This window comes from Mustela erminea, chromosome 19, assembly GCF_009829155.1.
Source record: "Mustela erminea isolate mMusErm1 chromosome 19, mMusErm1.Pri, whole genome shotgun sequence".
In the NCBI taxonomy this organism is placed as follows: domain Eukaryota; kingdom Metazoa; phylum Chordata; class Mammalia; order Carnivora; family Mustelidae; genus Mustela; species Mustela erminea.
The window spans coordinates 59005359-59026049 of NC_045632.1; the positions used below are offsets into that span (position 1 = coordinate 59005359).

Genomic DNA, 20691 nt, shown 5'->3' on the forward strand with positions numbered 1-20691 from the left:
AGGCAAAACAGAAGCAGGACGGGCTGGAAGGAGAGGACAGAGAGCCAGAAGGACACCGCGCCACGGTGAGAAGTTCCCCGGACTGAACTCTGACATCAAACCCCGATGCAGGTCGGCGGACGCGAAGCGGACTAAATGCCAAGAACGGACACCAAGGCCTGTCATTTTCAAATTACAGAACACCAAAGGTAAAGAAAAGAATCCCAAGAGGAGCCATGGGAAGCGACACCTTACCTACAGAGAGACAAAGGTGAGAATCCAGGCCGGCTCCTGCTCAGACACCGGGGCGGCCAGGACAGTGGACGAGGAGTTGCGGTGGCAGCGGAGAACCCCAGCGGCAGCCGGCTCCGCGCTCTGCGAGAGCGTCCTGCACAAGCGAACGAGCAGGACTGTCCCCGACACACATAGATTAACGGACTTGGTGCCAACAGACCTGCCTCACGAGAAATGCTCGACAGTCTTTGAGAGACAGCGAGCGAAAGACCGTGTGCGCGCCGGAACCCCGAATCCACACAGACGAAGGAAACGGACTGAAGAAGCCATAAAGGGAAGGTAAAATAAAAATGTTTTCTTTTCCGGGTTCTTCCCCTCACAATAACAACTGGTGCACAGTGACGCAGTCAGAGCGATGTCTGACTGCGTGTGCCTCTGCACACACGTGTCTTAAGCTTGTTCTTGGGGGAGAGAAGACAGTAACGACACAGCGACCGGGAGGGAACTAAGATCACGTCGCTCTCTCAATGCACCCGCACAACTCGTGAAGCGGGACCACGTTATCGGAAGTGGACTCGGGTCGTTGCACACGCCCACGGCCGACCGCAGGGAGCCACCCAGAAGAGCAGGAACGTTGGTGTAACGGATGTACTGAGAACGGAGAAAGCTGGAATCCTACCACAGATCAATTAAAACCACAAAAAACACCAAAAAAGTCAAAGACAAACAGAAGAACAAAGGACAAGGGCAACAAACAGGACAGTGACAACACGGGAGACTGATCCAGTCTGCCGATGATGACGGTGAACGCTAACGTCTAAACCCACCGTCTAATGACAGAGAGCGCCAGACTCGATCAAAACACAAGCCCCAGCGATGCGCTGTACAAGGAGCCCACCCCAAACATGCAGACACACGGAGAAGACGCACCCGCCACCAGCTAACCAGAGAAAAACCAGAGTAACTGCGTTTCAGAGAGAGCAGACGTCAGAGCAAGGAAAGTCACCAGGGATTTAAGCGGGCGCCACCTAAGTACACAGGGATGAACCCTCCAAAAAGACGGACCGGTTCTTACCACTACAAATCCAACAACAGAATGCCAACCGACGGAATGCCAAACTATGTGAGGCAAAAACTAACAGAACTGCAAAGAGAAACAGACTTATTTGCCGTTGCGCTGGGAAGACTCAACGACCCTCTCTCAAAAATGGACACAGCAGCGGAAACGGATGAGGACAGAGCTGAACCCCACGATCAATCACCAGGATGTAACGGACGTCCACAGACCACGTCATCCAACAATGGGCAAAAACATTCTTCTCAAGCTCACTCAGAACATAAACCATGACAGACCACATTCTGGGCCACAAAACATACCATAATGAACTGAAAATAACAGAAATAAGACAATGTCTGCTTGTTAGGACACAGTAGGAATAAACTAGAAACCAGTAATAGATTGCTGGGAAAAGTCCCAAACACATAGAGGTTAAACAATATTCTTACAAATAACATGTGGGTCAAAGAAAAAATAGGAAAAATTTAAGAATATTTTGAACTGAATGAAAATGAAAACACTATCAAAATTTGCGGGATGCAGTGAAATCAAGTGCTTAGAAGGAAATTTGCAGGACCAAATGTACTAATTAGAAAAAAAAAATATCTCAAGTCAATAACCTAATTTTCCACCCCAGGAAACTTGAAAAAGAAGTAAACAGAAGAAAAGAAATAATAAGAATGAGAGCAGAAAAAGCACCTGGGAGGCTCAGTGAGTTAAAGCCTCTGCCTTCGGCTCAGGTCATGATCCCAGGTTCCTGGGATTGAGTCCCGCATCGGGCTCTCTGCTCAGCAAGGAGCCTGCTTCCCCCCCTCTCTCTGCCTGCCTCTCTGCCTGCTTGCGATCGCTCTCTGTGAAATAAGTAAATAAAATCTTAAAAAAAAAAAAGACTACAGATCAGTGCCTCTCACAAACAGAGATGCACAAAATCCTCAATATGAACAAACTGAATCCAAGAAAAGTCTAAAGAGAAGCGCACACTGCGACCAAGAGGGATTTATGCAGATGTGCAAGGCCGGTCCCACATTCTGAAATCCACTGTTATAACCCAGCACATTAACAGACTAAGAAAGAAAAGTCACAAGATCATACCAATAGATGGAGGAAAAGCATTTGTCAAAATCTTACACCCATTCAGGATAAACTCTCTCAGCAATCTAGGAATTGAGGGGAGTTTTCTGAACTCGATAAAGATCTACAAAAACCCGCAGCTAATACTGTACTCGATAATGAAAACTGAAAGCTTTCCCGCGAAGACTAGGTACCGGGCAGGGATGTCCCCTCTTGCCAACTATCTCACCGTTGCGCTAGAAGTTCTCGTACTGCGATAAGGCGGGGAAAGGAAATAAAAACTATAAATATTGTGAAGGAAGATATAAAACTGTCTTTTGTTGCAACTGACATGATCTATGTATAAAATCTGAAAGAACTAACCAAAAACTCCTGGAACTAGTAAGCGATTATAGCGGCACTGCAGGCAACAAGATTAATACACAAAAGTCAGCCCCTTTCCTACATACCAGCAGTGAACAAGGGAGATTTGAAATTAAAAACAAAATTACCGTTTATATTAACACCCCCAACATGAAACACCTAGTATGAATCTACGAGACCTATTTGGGGAAAACTACGTCACTATGACAGACACGATCAGAGACAGAGGGACAGTCCACGTTTGTGCACGGAAGACCCGGTGTCGTCACGATGCCAGTTCCTCCCACCTGGATCTACAGGGTCAACGCAACCTCAACCACTATCCCGCGAACTGCTTTACGGGTACGGACAAACGGATTCTACAGTTCACACAGACAGGTGAAAGACCCCAAACAGGGGCGCCTGGGGAGCTCAGTCGTTAAGCCTCTGCCTTCGGCTCAGGTCATGATCCCAGGGTCCTGGGATCGAGCCCCGCATCGGGCTCTCTGCTGGGCGGGAAGCCTGCCTCCCCCTCCACCACTCCCCTTGCCTGTGTTCCCTCTCTCGCTGGGTCTCTCTCTCCGTCAAATAAATAAATACAGTATTCTTTTTTAAAAAGACCCCAAATAACCAACACAATATTGAAAAGATCAAAGTCGAAGACTGACCTACCTGACTTTAAGACTTGCTCTCAAGCTACGGAATCAAGACAGCGTCGTGTCAGTGCGCAGTAAGCAGACCGGTCGGAGCGCACAGAAAGCCCGGGATCAGGCGCCCAGAAACACAGTCATCCGGCCCTTACGGAAGGCGAAAAGCCACGCGACGGAGCGACAAGACGATGCCGACACACGGCGCTAGGACGGCCAGACGCCCACGTGTGAAAACATGAGCCTAGACGCAGACCGTCGTCCTGCACAAGCGCGGACAGAGCTAGCTGTGAAACAACCGATAACCTGGACGTCGCTGACCTTTAAAACGTCTCCTCTGCAGAAGGCGCTCACAGGAGAACCAGCAGCCACAGCCTGGGAGAAAACATTTGCAGTCGACACATCTGAGAAAGGATCAAAATCTCCAAGGAACTCCTCAAACTCGACAACAAGAAAACAACCGGATTTTAAAAGAGCTGACACGTGGGTGTGCTTCCTGGATTCTTACCGATTACAAGCTCAGCTCCTGTGTGAGAACCGGGCTCTAGGTGCCTCTGCTTCCCGCACGCTGCTGCGTGGCTCCCACGGCCCAGCTCCCCCACCTAAGAGAACTCGGTCCAGTCCAGTCCACAAAGCCTCGGCAGCTCCAGGCTGCAAAGGGCGGCTGCGACCTGAACCACACAGCCCAGCACTTCCTATACAACGTGTTCTCTTCTGCTTGTTTTTGTGCATTATACACAGTTTCCCCCAAAACTAGGTACCGCAAAAAATACATTAACAGCGGCAGCTGGGTGGCGCAGTCACTTAAGGTCCGACTCTTGGTTTCAGCTCAGGTCATGATCTCAAGGTCATGAGACAGAGCCCCACATCCGGCTCCACACTCAGCATGCGGTCTGCTTGCAATTCTCTCTCCCTCTCCCTCTGTCCCTCCTGCTTATGCTCCCACGCTCTCTCAAATAAATAAATAAATAAATCTTTTTTTAAAGATTTTATTCATTTGACAGACGGAGATCACAAGTAGGCAGAGAGGCAGGCAGAGAGAGAGGGGGAAGCAGGCTCCCCGCTGGGCAGAGAGCCAGACGTGGGGCTCGATCCCAGGACCGTGAGATCATGACCTGAGCCAAAGGCAGAGGCTTCACCCACTGAGCCACCCAGGCACTCCTAAATAAATAAATCTCTAAAAATAAAAAAATAAAAAACAACACCACAAACCATCAAACACACAGAATCTCAAAATGAAAACAACATTCGAACAGCCCAGGGTTTCCAGATGAGGAGCCGCATCGCACACTGCCGTGAGGACTGCCAGGGTCTTCCCTATTCCAATCCAGAACCAATTCCATTCTCCCCACCTTTCCCCGAATGCTTGATCATGGGGTCTCTCTCCCCTAAGGCCCTCAGTTCATTAACGTCCCAGGGAATGTGTTACTCAAAACGACCTCCATACTTGTCAGGGGAAAGTCAACCAAAAGTAATCCGTGCCTGTTCCTAGAGGCCGGACCCTGTTAACGCAACCTTTACACATTAGCCTCTGGGCAGCCTCGCCACGCGCTGATGTCAACCAGCATCACAAATCACTAAACCCTCCTCGTCCACTAGCAAGGGCAGCTCTTATAGTCACTCTTTAATGCTGTATTTACACTCAACCCACGAGGGGCACTTCTCCCACTGCAATCTCCTCTTGCTGGATTTGGCCCACAAAGGTGAATTGTGGATGCTGACTCTGTCGACGAGTTTATCCGCTCTCCCTTCCAGCTTTGTATCACCCACAAATTTGGGAAGCATATTTTTAAGTCCAAATTCCTGATAAAAATACCAAATGAACACGGCTCTGAAGGAGGGTCTGGGCCCACCATGACGCCACCACCCACAGATTCCTGCAGTGGCTGGGCACCCACCTCGACTGGCAACAGCATGCAGCCACTTCTGTCCCCAGCGTGCCGGCTGCTGAGGAGACAGGCCACCCTGCGTGGCAGCCCATGACAGAGCCGAGTAAGAAGAAAAACACCTCGCATGCCGGGGACAAGGACGCTCCCTTCTGAGAGATCTTCTCCTACGATACTTTAAAAGTACAACCTGGGGAACGAATTTTCATTCAACAACTAAGCCAGTATAGTGCTTCCGATTCTACCTGAAAAGAGTTACGTGGAGACCCGAATGCTACGTGACCCTAATGGCCCGCTGTCACGGCCCGAGGACGCCCAGCAGCCACAAGGCTGCAGGTCCAAGGCCCTCGCTCAGCCTCCTGCCCACCAATTCCCTTTTTCTGGCAGCAGCCAAGTATCACTGTTTTGTAACCAAAAAGAGAAAATTTTTCTATAAAAAGACTCTATATACCCCTTTAGAAAAATAAAGCCAACCAGAAGAGCCTGTTTATATCTGAATCTCCAACGGGCACATTTCAACTGCCGTCACTCCTAAATACGGAGTCTTAGGAAATTAACAAGTCCTACTCAGCCAGATCTATATGTGGCGCAAAAACACGTGTGTAACGTTGTGGGAGTGAGCGCTTTTAAACACATCTGAGCTCCGTGCAGAACGGCGTCCAACAGGGCAAGCCGTCGCTCGCGCCCCCAGCCCTCCGGAGGCCGCCGCGGCGACGTCTCCAGGAAACATTCAAGCATCAGCCCCCTCCGTGGCTCCAGCACAGACAGTGGTTAAGCACCTGTAGGCAAATGACTCCCTGAGTTACTTTAAAGTTTACACCTTACGAAATGATGCGCTCTAGCAGCGTGCCACACCAGGTGGCCCCAAGATGTCTGGGGAGCAAAGGAACCATTTCTCTCATAATCCCCGAGATTCAAGGTCACACAGGGAGACCCGACAGCGAACTTAGTCTCGTGACTCATCCTCAGAATAGAAAAAGCCCCTCCTCCAAGAATGGTTATAACATGGCCTGAGGAGGAATCGAAACACGTACAAGAGCATCTCCCTTTGCATTTCAAACCATGTACCTCTGGAATTCGGCCCCATTTTTCCAAGGAGCAACAGATTCTGGGCAAAGTAAGTATAAGGTATTCAACTGCATCGTACAGAATAATCGGTACCAGTCTCTGGAACCCAGGCAACCTAAGGCACTCTATCCTTGTCTTACTTTTATTTTAGCTGTTACTATTAATGATAACACTGCTGTCTCTGGGGGTTTCTCTTACACTAGGCGGGCTCCTTTTATGGGCTCTCATTGGTAACAACAACCAGAGGGGCAGGTACGAGCCTTTCCCATGTTACAGATGAGAACAACAAGACCTAGAAGTCAAGAAACACACCAGGCTGGCCAATGGCAGAACCAGAACTGAGAGGACACAGTCTGCCCCAGAACGCACAAGCGCAACCACCAATTACGACATAAAGCCACCCCAGATGAAGCTGGAGGTCTGAGCACGGAACAACCTATGTGTCAGTAGACCTGAGCACCGACCGTCGGGACAGTTTCTGCACCCCCCGCCCTCTGTGTGCCGGACCCTCCTCCTTGCCCAAGCACGTCCACAGCGAGTAAGCCAGCAGGGCAGGTGCAGGGAGTCTACACGCACTCCTGCTCCCAGTTCTCCAGGTGCTGGGCTCACACCCAGCTGCAAAGGAAGCTGGAGAGCGCGCAGCCCACAAGCTCACAGCTCCCGGCAGACCCCAGAGAGCAGGCAACATGTGTGTTCACTTCCACATGCATTTCAGGTCCCAAAATTCACACTCTTCAAAATTACATGGCATGGTCCTCACAACCGGATCAGACAAAAACCTGCCGCTAACGGCCCTCTCCGAGGGTGCCACGTGTCCCACACGTCTCAGATGCGGCATTAACACACACACACACACACACACTACGGAGGTCTGAGGACCAATGTCCGTGCCGTTCGCAAATCAAGAGAAAATGTGCGCACACGTTGTATTTTATTATTCAACCATTTTTATTGCTCATCTACTAAGTGCTTAGACGCACAGAGAAGTGCCTGAGTTGTATGCAAACGTTCCTGGCAGCATTGCTCGCAAAACAGAAGAGTGCCCACAGCCCAAACGTCCGTCACAAGCGAATGGATGAGTGCAATGTGCCCTGTCTGTACAATGGAATATCATCTGGTCATAAAAAAGCACCAACTGGGGCGCCTGGGTGGCTCAGTGGGTTAAAGCCTCTGTCTCTGGCTCAGGTCATGATCTCAGGGTCCTGGGATCGAGCCCCGCATCGGGCTCTCTGCTCAGCGGGGAGCCTGCATCCCCCGCCCCCGCCTGCCTCTCTGCCTGCTTGTGATCTCTGCCTGCCAAATAATTAAATAAAATCTTAAAAAAAAAAATTTTTTTCAAAGCACCACCTACCATACAGAGTGGGCCTTAGAGACTCTGTGAAGGGAAAGTTGGTCCCAAGAGCCCAGCAGCTGCAGGCCCGTGGTTGTATGAAAGACCTGAGAGAGGCAGACGCGCAGACACAGGGTAGATGAGAGCTGACCGGGGGGTGGTAACGGAGCGGAGCTTCTCTCTGCTCTGCGTGAGCGGGCGGCGACGGCGGCACAACTCCGTGAGCCGTACGTCGTGGAAGGGTGACCTCCTGGCACGAGAATGACATCTGAACACACAAAGCTCTAAGCAGCCCGGCTTCCCTCTGGGTTTCGAGTCACAGGTAACTGCTGGGGCAGCCCCAGATTCAGAAACAAATAGAAAAGGAATGCCGAAATCTCTGTCCCCTTGGTGACCCACCGTGGGCGTGCCCATCCTTTCAAGAGGGTGACAATTCTGTTCGGGGGCAGAGCAGGTGTGCAGGCATCCCCCGGGGAAGACAGAGGCTGAAGGAAACCTCAAAACATCTGGGAAAGCTGGGCACACGTGACCTGAGGCCGCCACCTACCGCGGGCCTTCCTGAGGTCAGCCGCCCTGCCGTCTTCTCGTCTCGCACCGTCATGAGGTCGAGTGGACGTCTGCTGCTAGCGACGCGAACGGGAGGCAGGGAAGCCCCGAAAAGACAGTGGAGTCCACTCGGTGTCCAGTGTGCGCCAGAAGCAGCGCCACAGACGGCCGCGGCCAGAGCTCGCCCACGGGGCTGCCGAGCAAACCGGCACCGCAGCGTGCAGATCCGTGCGCCAGCAGGGGCCGCAGCTGAACGTGCACGAGCCTCGGGAACTCCCACCTCACTTGGCCTCGACACACCCAACAGAAACACACGGACGCGCGTCCCAGCATGTGTGCAGGCATGCGGACGGCAGACCCCTCTGCACCTTCCAGAACCCGGTGACTTCCCGACGCCCGCCCAGCACCCACGCAGCGTCCTGTGTCTGCACGAGAGCCCCGCAGAGCTCCGAGTGAGCCGGTTACTGCCGCAAGCCGCGCGGACCGGGCTCCTGGCAGTGACGCTCAGGAACAGCCAGGGGAGGCAAGACTCCCTCCCTGCGCTCCGGGCCACACAGGGGTTTCGGGCACAGCGATAACGCGCTTTTCCGGGCCTAAGCACAGAGGGTGTTTGCTTCCACGGATTTCATCGAGCTGCACGGAACTATGGAAATTCATCCAAGTGTAATTTTTAAAGCGGCACTTTCCCAAAAACCAAGCTGGCATTCGGTCACGGAGAGGCCGTCCTCTAGCAGACGGCAGCTGCAGAGGTGGTCCCCCGCGCCCCCCCCCCCCCGCCCCGGGTAGAGACAGCACTCTGGGCCCTGGCTGCACCCGCTCGGGCCCCGCAGCCTCTGCTGGCAGAACCGGGCATTTGGTGGGACCACCAAGCCTGGGCGTCCAGTGCACAGCACGGCCGTGAGACAAGGCTACGTGCAGGCGGCTGGCCGATCAAGGTGTCCCTGTCAGTGACCTGACTGCAGATCTCGGCACAGCGGCTCCTCCCTGACCACCCTCTGCAGGTCTCGACTCTTCTGCCCGGCAACCTGAACTTGCTTCCCCAAAGGCCCTTTCTCCAGACCGGCCCCTGCACGCAAGTATGGGCCGGCACACTTGCTGTCTCAGATCAGTCAGAAGTCGTCAGCCAGAGAGAGGGAATCCGCCCTGCCCTCCCAAAGGGAAAACCTCCCTGAAAGCCAGGAAAGGGGCTCGATACAGGCGACATGCCGATTTAATACAGCCGAAGCTGGCCTTGACCTTTCTCGGGAAGCCTCCTCAACCATAAAGCTACCCCCACAGGAGTGAGAAACGTTTACCGAGAAACGAACAGAGCGCCGGGCCGACAGATGCATCGACGTCCTGGCTGGGGGCTCGTCCTGCTCGCCCACCTCCCACCCCCGAGTGGCGCCTGCCTTCATCTGCGGCTGGCCTGCCATCACCCCTGCGCCGTCTCCCCCGAGCCACGTGGGGCTCTGGGGCTTGCTCCTCTACGGTCTCCGTGGGAATACACGCTCGTGCCCCCTCTCCCTGCCGGTCCCCTCCCTCTGTGTCCTCGTGGCACCATCTCCTCTACGAAACCAACGGGTCCCATGGTCACGTGAGTCAGCTCTCGTGGCTTCTGGAACAGTGGGAAACCCTTCTGCAGATCTGCGCGTTCCCCTCCCCCGCCCCACATGGAGGGCGGTGGGAAGCCGGGAGGGCAGGAGAGGGGGCCGCACAGGCAGCACCTCCCTCCTCGGCTCAGAACCACCTCTGGGGCAGGCGGGGCGGGGGAAGGGCTGCAGCCTGCGGGCGGTCCGAGCACCAAGCGTTACAGGAAGGCAGAGCCCGGTGCCCGAGATCATACAGCATGGGAGCCACCGAGGACACGGACGTGGGCAATGGTCGTCACGTAATGGCTCCTGAACGCCACTTCGGACTTTCTGCTTCTCGTCAGCCACGAAGACAGAAAACAGCTCAATGATAAATGCGTGAAGCAGCAAAACACAGAAACCCAGCCACTCGTTCAGAAGCTGGTGGCACACAGAATCGGAGGCAGGGCTGGGGACAGAACCCTCCCTCTCCTGCCTCGCGGGCCGGACCTCCTGGTCAGGGGCACGTGGCCTGTCGGACAGCTCGCACGACGCTCACCTGCCAGACCCGGGGCCCTTACCGGGAGGAAGGCTGGACGAACTCAGGCACAAGGTAAAACAGAGCAGCCCGGGTGTCCCAGGCCCGCCACTGCCCCCGGACGAGCACAGGTTAAGAACGCCGACAGGAAGCGCCGCACAGTTCCCTGTCAGCCTCCAACACGCTCTACGACACACTTTCCATAAACTCTGGCATCACGATCGCAGAAAGCCTCCAAACCGCGGGGACCTGTTTCGCGGAGACCACTTCCGACACAGGACAGAAGCCGTGAACGCCGTGCCCACGTGCTGGGACTGACAGCCCGGGTCGCACGGAGGCAAGGGTGGCTGTCCCGGGCTGGCTGGGAGACAGCGGCCACAGCGAGCCCCTCAAAGGGCACATCCCCGAGTGGCCATGTGTCCCTAGTGCCCCGGCTTCCGTGCTCCACACGCACAGCACATGCCACAGAAGCAGGCAGGGCTGAAGGCCACGAGAAACCACGCGCCCGGCGAAGCAGCTGAGAACGGCCCCGCGGAGCCCGCCAAGGGGGCCGCATTCTCTAGTGGAGCTGAGCACTGCCGCTCACCCACCCAAGAATTATGGACAAAAAGCTACTCAAACTGATAAAAAAGTGAAGAAAATATCGTGAATCAATTCCCCAAAGACGGACAGACGAGCGGTAAGTTAACAACTGAGCCCGGCACAAGGAACACGGGTGGGCGCCCTGGGCCTAAAGTCGCTTTCAACTGAAGACCAATGACCAGGTTCCACATGTGCACGACAAAACCACTTTCGATTGAACGTGACTGAACCCTGTGCCCGCCAAGGCGATGAACGTCTCTGAGTGAGCGAGGGACCAGAAAGGACATCAGCCCTCGGCAGCACTCACAAGGCTCCCCAGTTCCCACTTCGGTAAGCTGAACTCGAACCCCTGCAGCGGCTGCGCTGAGCCGGGGCCACACGCGCCCTCCTCGCACACAGCAGCCTCCAGCGAGCTACCAGCCCGGGCCCGGAGCCGGTCAGAGCCGGCCTGCACAGCCCGGCGTCAGCAGCCTCCTCACACCACCCACCGCAGCCCCTGCGGAGTGGGGCTCCCATCTCATCGAAGTCCCAGGCCCCGAAAAGGGTGCTGCTCTGTGACTGAACTCTGCAATCCAGCCGCCTGCTCCAGCACACGAGGAAGCTCCGGTCGGAGCCTGTGACAGCGAAGACAGGGTTCGGGGACTGTGCTGTGCGTGGCCCCAGCCACGGGGCACATGACCCCCGACACTGAAGAATAAAGCCAACGAACCCTACTTTCCATCTGTCGTCCTGCGGTCGTTCTGCCGACGTGCAGCTCTGAGCGGCTGAGCGTGCGGTCCAGATGCGACAAGGCCATCACCAGTGTCCCCGACGGGGCAGAACTACACCAGCAACCACGGCGGAGCCTGGTTCACTGAGGAGCACAAGGACGCGTTCTCCCTGTCCTCCCCGCTCTTCCCGGCTCCGCCAGTCTCGGTCCACCAGACCGAAGACCAGTCCCTCGTAGGGACGACCACGGTCCACTGCCAGCAAGCGGACACCCAGCGCGGCCTCCGAGGGGATCCACAGATGTCCCGGGAGGGGGACGGCATTCCAGACGCTGCACGTAGGTGCCACTGAGGGACGACAAGAGAGCAAGCAGGGACACCGGGCTGTCCCAGCGAGCCCAGCGACGCCTTCAACAAAGTCAGTGGTCAGGGAGCGATCGCCGGGCCGGGCTTCTCCGAGAAGGGTCTAGAGAAAAAGGCGAGCTCTTGCCTGCCTTCCAGCACCAGCGAGACTGGCCGCTCGCGGCTCTGCACTCCTGCTCCTCGGAACCCCGGACTTCCAAGAGCTGGAGCGGCATCCCCGTGAATGCAGAACGCCGGTGCAGGACCGGAGCCAGGCCGGAGGTCAAGCTCACTGCCCAGTACCGTACCTTACTTGCTCCCAGGTCTTGGTGGCTAAGTGCAGCACCCAGAGATCCTTGTAGTGGTAGAACTGTTCTCCGTCGGGAGAAGCAAACTCCCCTCCAAATATCCACAGCTGTCCTCCGCCCTGAGGAAGCACCACAGCCTGCAGAAGAGAGAGAGAGGTCAGGGCCGCCATGCGGCGCTCAGCTGGGTCCGCGTCCCTGGGACGCCGCAGAGCACCACACACGGTGGCCGCAGCCAGCACCCATGCTCAGCGACCATCTTCCCCAGTCTGAGGGAAGACGCCTCAAAAATCCCGCATTCGGCAGATCCTCCGCAGTCCGACACCCACCGCACATCCCGGAATTCCCAGGAGGCAGACGGACGCAGGCCAGCCCCGGCCCTGTTCCAGCGGACCCAGCCGCGTCAGACGCTCGCAAGGGCTCTACCACGAGCGGGCAGAGCGCCTTCTTCTTCTCAAATACGGACACTAAAGCCGCTGGGCCGCGCGCGAACCCTTCCCCAGCCGCGCGGGACGAGCATCTTCCACCCCACCGACAAACCAAACACCCGCGTGGGACGCCCCCCGCTTCCCGACGCGTACCTCCAGGGACAGACACACAACAGCAAAGGCAAGCGAAAGCGGGGCCAACGGTGCCCTTGGGGCCGCACATCCCGGAGGCTCGGCAGCCGCGAAGCCGAGGGCCCGGGAGAGGACGGAGCGAGGGGAGCACGTGTGACACCACGCCTGACGCCTCACCAGGGCGTACTTCCAAGTGTCACTGGGCTGGGGCGTCTGGGCGGCTCCATCGGGGGAGCGTCTGCCTGCGGCTAGAGTCGTGGTGCTGGGGTGCCGGGATGGAGCCCCGCACCAGGCTCCCTGCTTCTCCCTCTCCCCGCTTCTGCTCCCCCCCTCCCCCCACCTGCTTTCTCTCAAATAAATAAATAAAATCTTAAAAAAAAAAAAAAAGGCGTGGTTGGGCTTAGCAGAGTATCCAAGCTCTGGGAGCAGTGGCCCCCGGGCCCGCCTCATACACCCACGCGCCCGGCTGAGGGGGAGCGGAGTGAGGACAGGAACTCCAGGGCTCAGGGCACTCACATGCCCGAGGTCACCACCTCAACGACGACGAAGAATACCCAGCACCCCCGAAATACCAGCAGGAAAGCACACACTCGGGCCACGGCAGACCGGGACCACCGTCCTGGGCCCCCCACGAGAGCGGAAAAAGCGAGTCATATCATGTAACTAGAAAGCATGTGTCAAAGCAAGTCCACGCCTTCAGGTTTTCCAGAAAAGGGACTCTACCATGGAAGGGCATGTGCTCCCGGCAGCTAAAGTAAGAGCGAACGCCACTCCCCGGAAAACGACCCACACAGACGCAAATGCACACCGGTTCGGAGGGTTTTAAAGGCAGTCCCTGGACGGCGTGGTCCAGGGCTTCCGAGCTCTGGCTGGTGTGCTGGCGAGGGAGCAGACCGCTCTCTGAACACAAGCTTCGGTGCAGACGGACACGCGCTACGAGTGACACCGGAAGCCCCTGCCCAGACAACCAGAACCCACGCCCTCTTCTCGCCCTGGGGACACCCTGCCCCCACAGCCGCGCCTCACCTCAGAACGCCTGGCCTCTCCGGGAGTTTGCTGCAGGACACGGGCCATCGACCACGACCGCCTGAACCCGCGACAGCCACTTCCGTGGCCGCCCAGTGACGGGGAGTCCTGCCCCCTGGAGCTCTAGTTCGATGACACTCCACCGGAGAGGCGGCGCGGTCCTAAGGACGGTGGCGACCCGGCTGACTGCAGGGTGCGGTGCACCGGTCTGCAAACAGTGTGGCCGAGGGGACAACTTCACGGAAACAGGCTGTGCACACACCCTGCAAACCTGGCCTGTGGCAGAGCGGAGGCCGGGCCGGTCTCCTGCGATCACCAACCACGAGCAGTCGGCCACGAAGTCGACACCACAGGAGCATCTGTCACACCAGGGGGGCCCTCTGGCCCGGGAGCTCCGAAGCAGGGGCCACCGTGGCAGGCCACGTAGCAGGGGGGGACTAGGTCCGGAAAGAAAGCGCTCACTGGCCGGGTCGGCAGTGGCTCCCAGCAGGCTCTGTCCCCGGGCACCCCTGGGCACCCCAGAGCTCCTGCGGCAGCGCCCTGAGCCACTTCAGGACGCTGCAGAACCGTGGCCGTCACCAAGCCACGGTGGCCCTGCACTAACTCGGGAGTCCTGCGGACGCAGTCAGGGCGACACAGTACCCGTCTCCACACAGAGGACCACCCTGTGAAGAAACAAGCCCGTTTCCTCGCACTCTGAAATGCCAGTGCATGTGCGGGGAAGACACTGACCATTTCCAATCATTACAGCACACGTCCTGATCCGCTGAGGCCCAAATCTGACAATTTTCGGAGTTAGTGGGGTTGGCGGGCCCATCAGGCTGCACATTACAAGAGCGCCTCGAGCTACCACATTACAGACAATGCACACCCCGCGGGTCTGACGGCTGGGCCAGCTAGCAGGAAGTACAGGTGTGCAGGAACGTGTGTCTGTTTTTGTTAAGATTTTACTTGAGAGAAAGAGAGAGCACACGCGCACACACGAGCGTGCAAGCACAAGCCAGGACGGTGGAGAAGCGGACGCCCCGCGGGGCAGGGAGCCCGACGCAGGACTTGATTTCAGGACCCGGGATCATGACCTGAACTCAAGGCAGATGCTTCACCAACTGAGCCACCAGCTGTCCCCAAGTCACGTGTTTAGACAAGAGATACGAAAATGGACAATGGACTTACTCTGCTTTTTAATTCTTTTCATTTTTTCATAATGAATCTTTATCACTTACATGGTAAGTTTTTTCAATCTACTTCTTAAAAGATCTATTTGACACTGATATGAGGAGTCTGAGAAAGACACAGAGTCACAGGGGAAGGGAGGGACAGTGAGACAAGAGGAAGCCGGAGAGGGAGACCACCCGGGAGACACTCTTGGTCTCGGGACCAGACTGAGGGCTGCTGGAGGGGAGGGCGTGGGGGGCGCGGGAGGGACTGTGGGGAGCGCGTGAGCTGTGTAAGACTGGTGAATCACAGACCTGGACCCCTGAAACAATATGGTACATGGTACGTTAATAAATAAATCATCTACTTGAGAAAGTGTGTGGGCACATGGGGCAGAGGGAAAAAATCCCACGCAGACCCCACCAAGGGCAGAGCCCAATGCGGGGCTTGATCCCATGACCCCAAGGATCAAGATCTATGCCAAAACCAAGAGTCAAACACTTAACCGACTGAGCCAGCTAGGCGCCTCACTTTTTTCTGTCATTTTGGGGGAAAAAAAGAAGTCAAAGGCCATGCAAGTAGAGCTCGGTCTGTCATGCCGCATCCCCAATGGCCTGCAACGGCAGGCCCAGCCCAGTGGGAACCCCGGAGGCTGCACAGAGGCAGGCTCATGGTCCATGACCTCGGAGCCACATTTAAGCCGCTCCTCGAAGACTGTGGGCACCACGAGGAGAGCTCGCACACGGCCAAGAGGAGGCTACGGCTCTAACGACCCAGGTGTTAAACCCGCCCTTCTAACCCGACGGACCACCGCGCAGCGGAGCAGTCCCTCTTCCCCGACCCCATCCACAGGGGAGCACTGGACCATCCAGGAAGCAGCTGTAACCAGGCAACAGGAGGGGCAGCCGTGCTCCCGAGAGTCTGCGATCGGGCGGGATGAGCACGTCGACTCTGGGGGCGCTTTCTGCCCCTGCCGCAGGGAAAGCAGCCCCAGGACAGGCGGTCTTCCTGAGCCGGGGACACAAAGGTCACAGTTCAGGGACGCTGAGGGCCGCAGTCTGCAGGGCAGGGAGCTGGGGAGAGAGCACGCTGTGCATCCACATGGGGACCCCACTGGGGCCTTCCAACCCAAGCAGCACAGCTGCGAGGCCGGACTGCAGGCGGCCGGGCAAAGAGCTGCGGGCAAAGCTGAACACCTGCGAACAGCCTGAGCTTACCAGGGGCTCGGGGCCCAGCCAATTCCAACCAGACAAAACAAAATGTGTCGCTGAACACCAGGGCATTCAGTGGAGATCCCGGAAAGGCCACAGCCTGGAGCTAGGCCAGCCAGAGGGAAAGCCTCGGAAGATCACGGCAATCTGCGAGTGACAGAACCGCGGGCCAGGACCGACCTCGTCCTTCACCGACAGGAGGACAAAACCCAGACGGCCAGCGGGTAGCATGCGCCCGTCTACCCAGCTGCTGCCGCGCGCCAGGGGCACCCTCTGGTGTCTGACCAGCAGCTGACCACAACATTCCTAGGAGGAAAATGAAACCCCTTAGAAGAAGAAAAGTCAGAGCAGAAAGAGGCCCAGAAGCGAGATAAGAGAATGAGAACACGAGGACGCAGAACAGGTACAAACACGCCCAGGGATTTACAGGAAAAATGAACAGAACAGACAGACATGGGAAAGGTCATCAAAACCAAACACCCTCGGGGAAAAACACCATTTGTGAAACAAAAACTGTGCAAGTTCAGGGCACATCCACTGGGAAGGGCAATAAACACGACCCAAAATGAAGCCAAAAAGAAAAAGGCTGCCGGAAGGCACAGACTCACTGACTACTGGACAACGCGAAGCAGCCTATCGTACACCTCACCGGACCCCCAGAACGTCACAAGGGACCTCAAAACCCAGCTGCTAAAACGCCAACAGCAAAGAGAAAATCTTTTAAGCAGACTTAGAGGAGGAAAGAGACACATTAGATACGGGAGAGCAGAGATAAAAATGACCAGTAACCTCTCACTGGAGCAATGGAAGCCAGAAAACGGAACATCTCTCATCTCTAGCACGCATATCGTGGAAAACCAAAGGAAAACCAGACACTTCCACGTAGAAATAAAGCTGAAGGGCGCCTGGGCGGCTCAGTGGGTTAAGCCTCTGCCTTCGGCTCAGGTCGTGATCCCAGGGTCCTCAGCGGGGAGCCTGCTTCCCCCTCTCTCCACCTGCCTCTCTGCCTGCTTGTGATCTCTGTCTGTCAGATAAATGGAATCTTAAAAAAAGAAAAACACATAAACATTTAGACAAACGTATAAATGAAGAGAAACAAATCAGTGAGCCCCTGTCAGGGAAAGAGGAACAACTACAAGAAATTCTGAACTAAACACAGCTTCTGTTTGGGCTCCAGGGTTGAGATTCTTAGTCCCACAAAACTTGCTCCACCTTTTAAGAATGATTTCAAAACTCCTGCATGAGAAGTACTAGGCAATCACCTTCCTACCAACCTCAAACCAGACCCAGCCTTCAAAGACTAGAACCTAACACAACCCCAGTCATCCGAAAAAAGGAGGAAATTCAAGTCAAAGAAAAGCAGCAAAGGGCATGTCGCGAGAATGCGCTCACACACGCAGGCCCCGCGCCACTGGCTCCCTCCAGCACACGCAGCCCCTGGACAGAAGCCCTTCCGGGGCAACAGATACAGACAAAGCAGGATAAATTCTACATCTGCACTTCCTGCTCAACTACTCTTTTTGAGGTTCTTAAGAAAAAGATAATAAAGAAAATCTCCCTTCACTTGCCACCCCTAAAGATGAAGAAAATGGGTCTTAGGGCAAACTAAATTCATCTTCCCTTTTTCCCTCTTCTGGGAAAGAAAAAAAAGTCTGTGCAGTGCCCGTCGGGAGGCGCTCCGGTGCGTTACTGATGCTGCTGAAACAGAACCGTCTTAACAGGGTTTTCTACGGGCGACTCGTGTGCACGCCTGCACCGAAACGCACAGCAAGGACGTCACACGACTGCACAAATACACCCTCCACCAGGCGTGCTTACGAGTCCCGTCGCTTCAAGTAACCTGCCCCACTCGGACATTTCTAATCGACGGTGAGGAAAAACCACCCACAGCTCTGTATCAAAGCAACTAGGGAAAAACGAAAACAGAAAAATTTCTTGTCTACGGAAAGAGGAAGGAGCAAAGTGGCTCGTTCGGGAGTTCGCGACAGGATCTTAAAACTCCCGCCCAGAAGTTTCAGTCTCGTCCAAGTCAAATTTCCAATCTCTTTCTATTTCGTAACTGTTGAGTGAGTGACAGGGAAACTGCTTCGGAAGGGGTCTAATCCAGGTCACAGTCTGTGCCACATGTCTCCAAAACGGATTCTCGTGAGGGTCACTGCCAGTTAAAGCTGTTCGCAGAATTAACACGCCGTACTCTAAAATGTCCCGCAGCAGAAGAAAAAAACTATTTCCCAGAAGACAGCCATAAAAGGCACATTCACGTCAAAACATAACACAAAAGTAATACGTTCAGGACCCAGTAAGGAAATCTTCCAGAGTTTACGTTTTGAAACGAAGTCCAGCACTAACGAAATGACCTCCTGTGGTATCCTCAGATACGGAGTCCTCTTACGGAAGACATCGAGGCAGAGGCCGGACCACCGGGCAGCTCCTCAGGACAGGCCCGGCCGGCCGGCACGCCCGCACACACACACACACACATAGCGGCCCGGAAGGAACTGCTGAAACCGTCACCCGGGCCTCATAAAAACAAAGCTGGGCCTGCTGACGGGCGGACGGCATGGCACCCTGCTCCGGGGGCGAGGCGAGGCCGGCCTTGCCCGCACCTCGCTCTGACCTGTCCCATGAGGCCTGCTTATTGCTGCGTATCTGGAATGAAGTCATGTCGGGAAAACCCCAAACTCCCCACTCTCCCTCCAAATGCCAAAAACAAGCCCACCAGAATCCGAAGGATCAGACTCCGAATGGACGTTACAGCAGCTTCAGCTTCGTGAAAGCGCGAGTCCAAAAAACGCACGACGCCCTCGGGATCAGAGAAACACGAGACATGGGACATCATCATCAGGAAAGGCAAACTGTTCTTCTGTTGCCATATCCCAGCCCCGGAAGGGTGCCTCGCATGTGAAAGATGCCTCCTGCTTCCTGAGGGAGCAAGCCGGGACCCCCGCAATGCCCGCTCACCCGTCGGAGACGCGGCCACTACTCACACGGAGGCCGACACTCTGCAGCTCCGGGGGCCACCATGACTTCTGCCGTCTCAGCAGAAAGGCCTCCCGCGCATTACCCTCTCTCCAGAACTTACCTGCTGCTCACTGATGCGCGAGGCTGACGTTTTAACTGTCACCGTCTGCTACTTTAGGCAAGAACACCTCGTGTTTCGTGTGCGTTTCAGGTACGACTTTGGCAGAAACCAGCCAGGGACCAAGAAGACATGATCTCACGACCGCCGCCTCCCTGCTGTCTGCCCCCACAGTTCTCAGTGGCCCCTCCTGCTGGCGGTGGCAGCCTCACGATCTAGGCAGAGCCGTGTGGACGCGCCCTCCCCTCCTCCAGGGAACGGGGTGCTGAGGAGTGAGCTACTGAAGCCTGCACACGGCCGGCCGCACACCCAGCAGCGCCACAGCCCTTTCCTGCCTCTCTCTGGGCTGTGATCTCACAGTAAAGTCACGTAAACCCTCCAATTACACACTGAAGTCCACCTCACCCCGCAGAACTCCAGAAGCCCGCAGAGAAAGAAGAGTGCGCCTCGGCCTTCCTCCCCGCACACCCCGCCTCCGTGACAAAGAAGATTAAGAACGTGGCCGCTGACGTCACACTGAACGCGTCGGTCAGAAGGAAGGTTATAGGTCTCAGGATTCAATGTTGTAGAACTCGGACTGTAATGACCTTCAGGCCAAAGACTTTACAACCAATGTTCTGTTTCCTGTGGCTCTACTTCACTGGGAAATTCGGAGAGAACAGCAAACCAACCTTAACTACAAAGACATTATTTAGTCCCAGACTAGCAAAGTCTTCCCAAGGCAGGCACGTCAATCTGAGCCTGCCCCGTACTCCAGCAAAGTCACTGCATTTAAAAATCGCGAAGGCTTTTACACGAATTCTTCAAGAATGCAGTTAGTAACTGTGGTTAAAATAGCTAAGAGGGGCGCCTGGGTGGCTCAGTGGGTTAAGCCTCTGCCTTCGGCTCAGGTCATGATCTCAGGGTCCTGGGATCGAGTCCCACATCGGGCTGTCTGCTCAGCGGGGAGCCTGCTTCCTCCTCTCTCTCTCTGCCTGCCTCTCTACCTACTTGTGAGCGCTCTGTCAAATAAATAAATAAAATCTTTTTTAAAAAAATAAATAAATAAAATAAATTAATTAAATAAAATAAAATAAAATAGCTAAGAAAACAAACGCAAAAGCAGCCCGAGCCCACATCACACCATGCGGGCCAGAGAGGGACTGCTCCATGAGAATGTGAGCGCTCTGCGGGTTCAGGACTGCACGGAGGTACGTGGGAGGGCTGGGGACATGGAGAGACCACGGCTGGGACAGGACAGAACTTGTCCTCAGCCTGGAGGCCTGGGGCAGATCACACGTTCTCAAGAACTGAGGGTCTCTGGCAAACGGATCAAACTTCAACATCCATGACCTAGGGGTGCCTGGGGACTCAGTCAGTTAGGCATCTGCCTTTGCCTTAGGTCATGGTCCCAGGGTTCTGGGATCAAGTCCTGCATTAGGCTCCCTGCTTGGCGGGGAGCCTGCTTCTCCCTCTGCCTGCCGCTCCCCTGCTTGG

The 20691-nt window shown here is 55.6% G+C and overlaps 1 protein-coding gene across 5 annotated transcripts in view; it reads right to left on the reverse strand.

The window, feature by feature from the left end:
- The window catches only part of KLHDC4 (kelch domain containing 4), a 47085-nt gene that overhangs the window by 14424 nt on the left and 11970 nt on the right, over nucleotides 1-20691 (reverse strand). For all 5 annotated transcript variants that reach the window (XM_032324960.1, XM_032324961.1, XM_032324962.1 and 2 more), the window contains one exon: nucleotides 12188-12324. In XM_032324960.1, the coding sequence (XP_032180851.1) occupies nucleotides 12188-12324 (137 nt within the window). The remainder of the gene's footprint in view (nucleotides 1-12187; nucleotides 12325-20691) is intronic.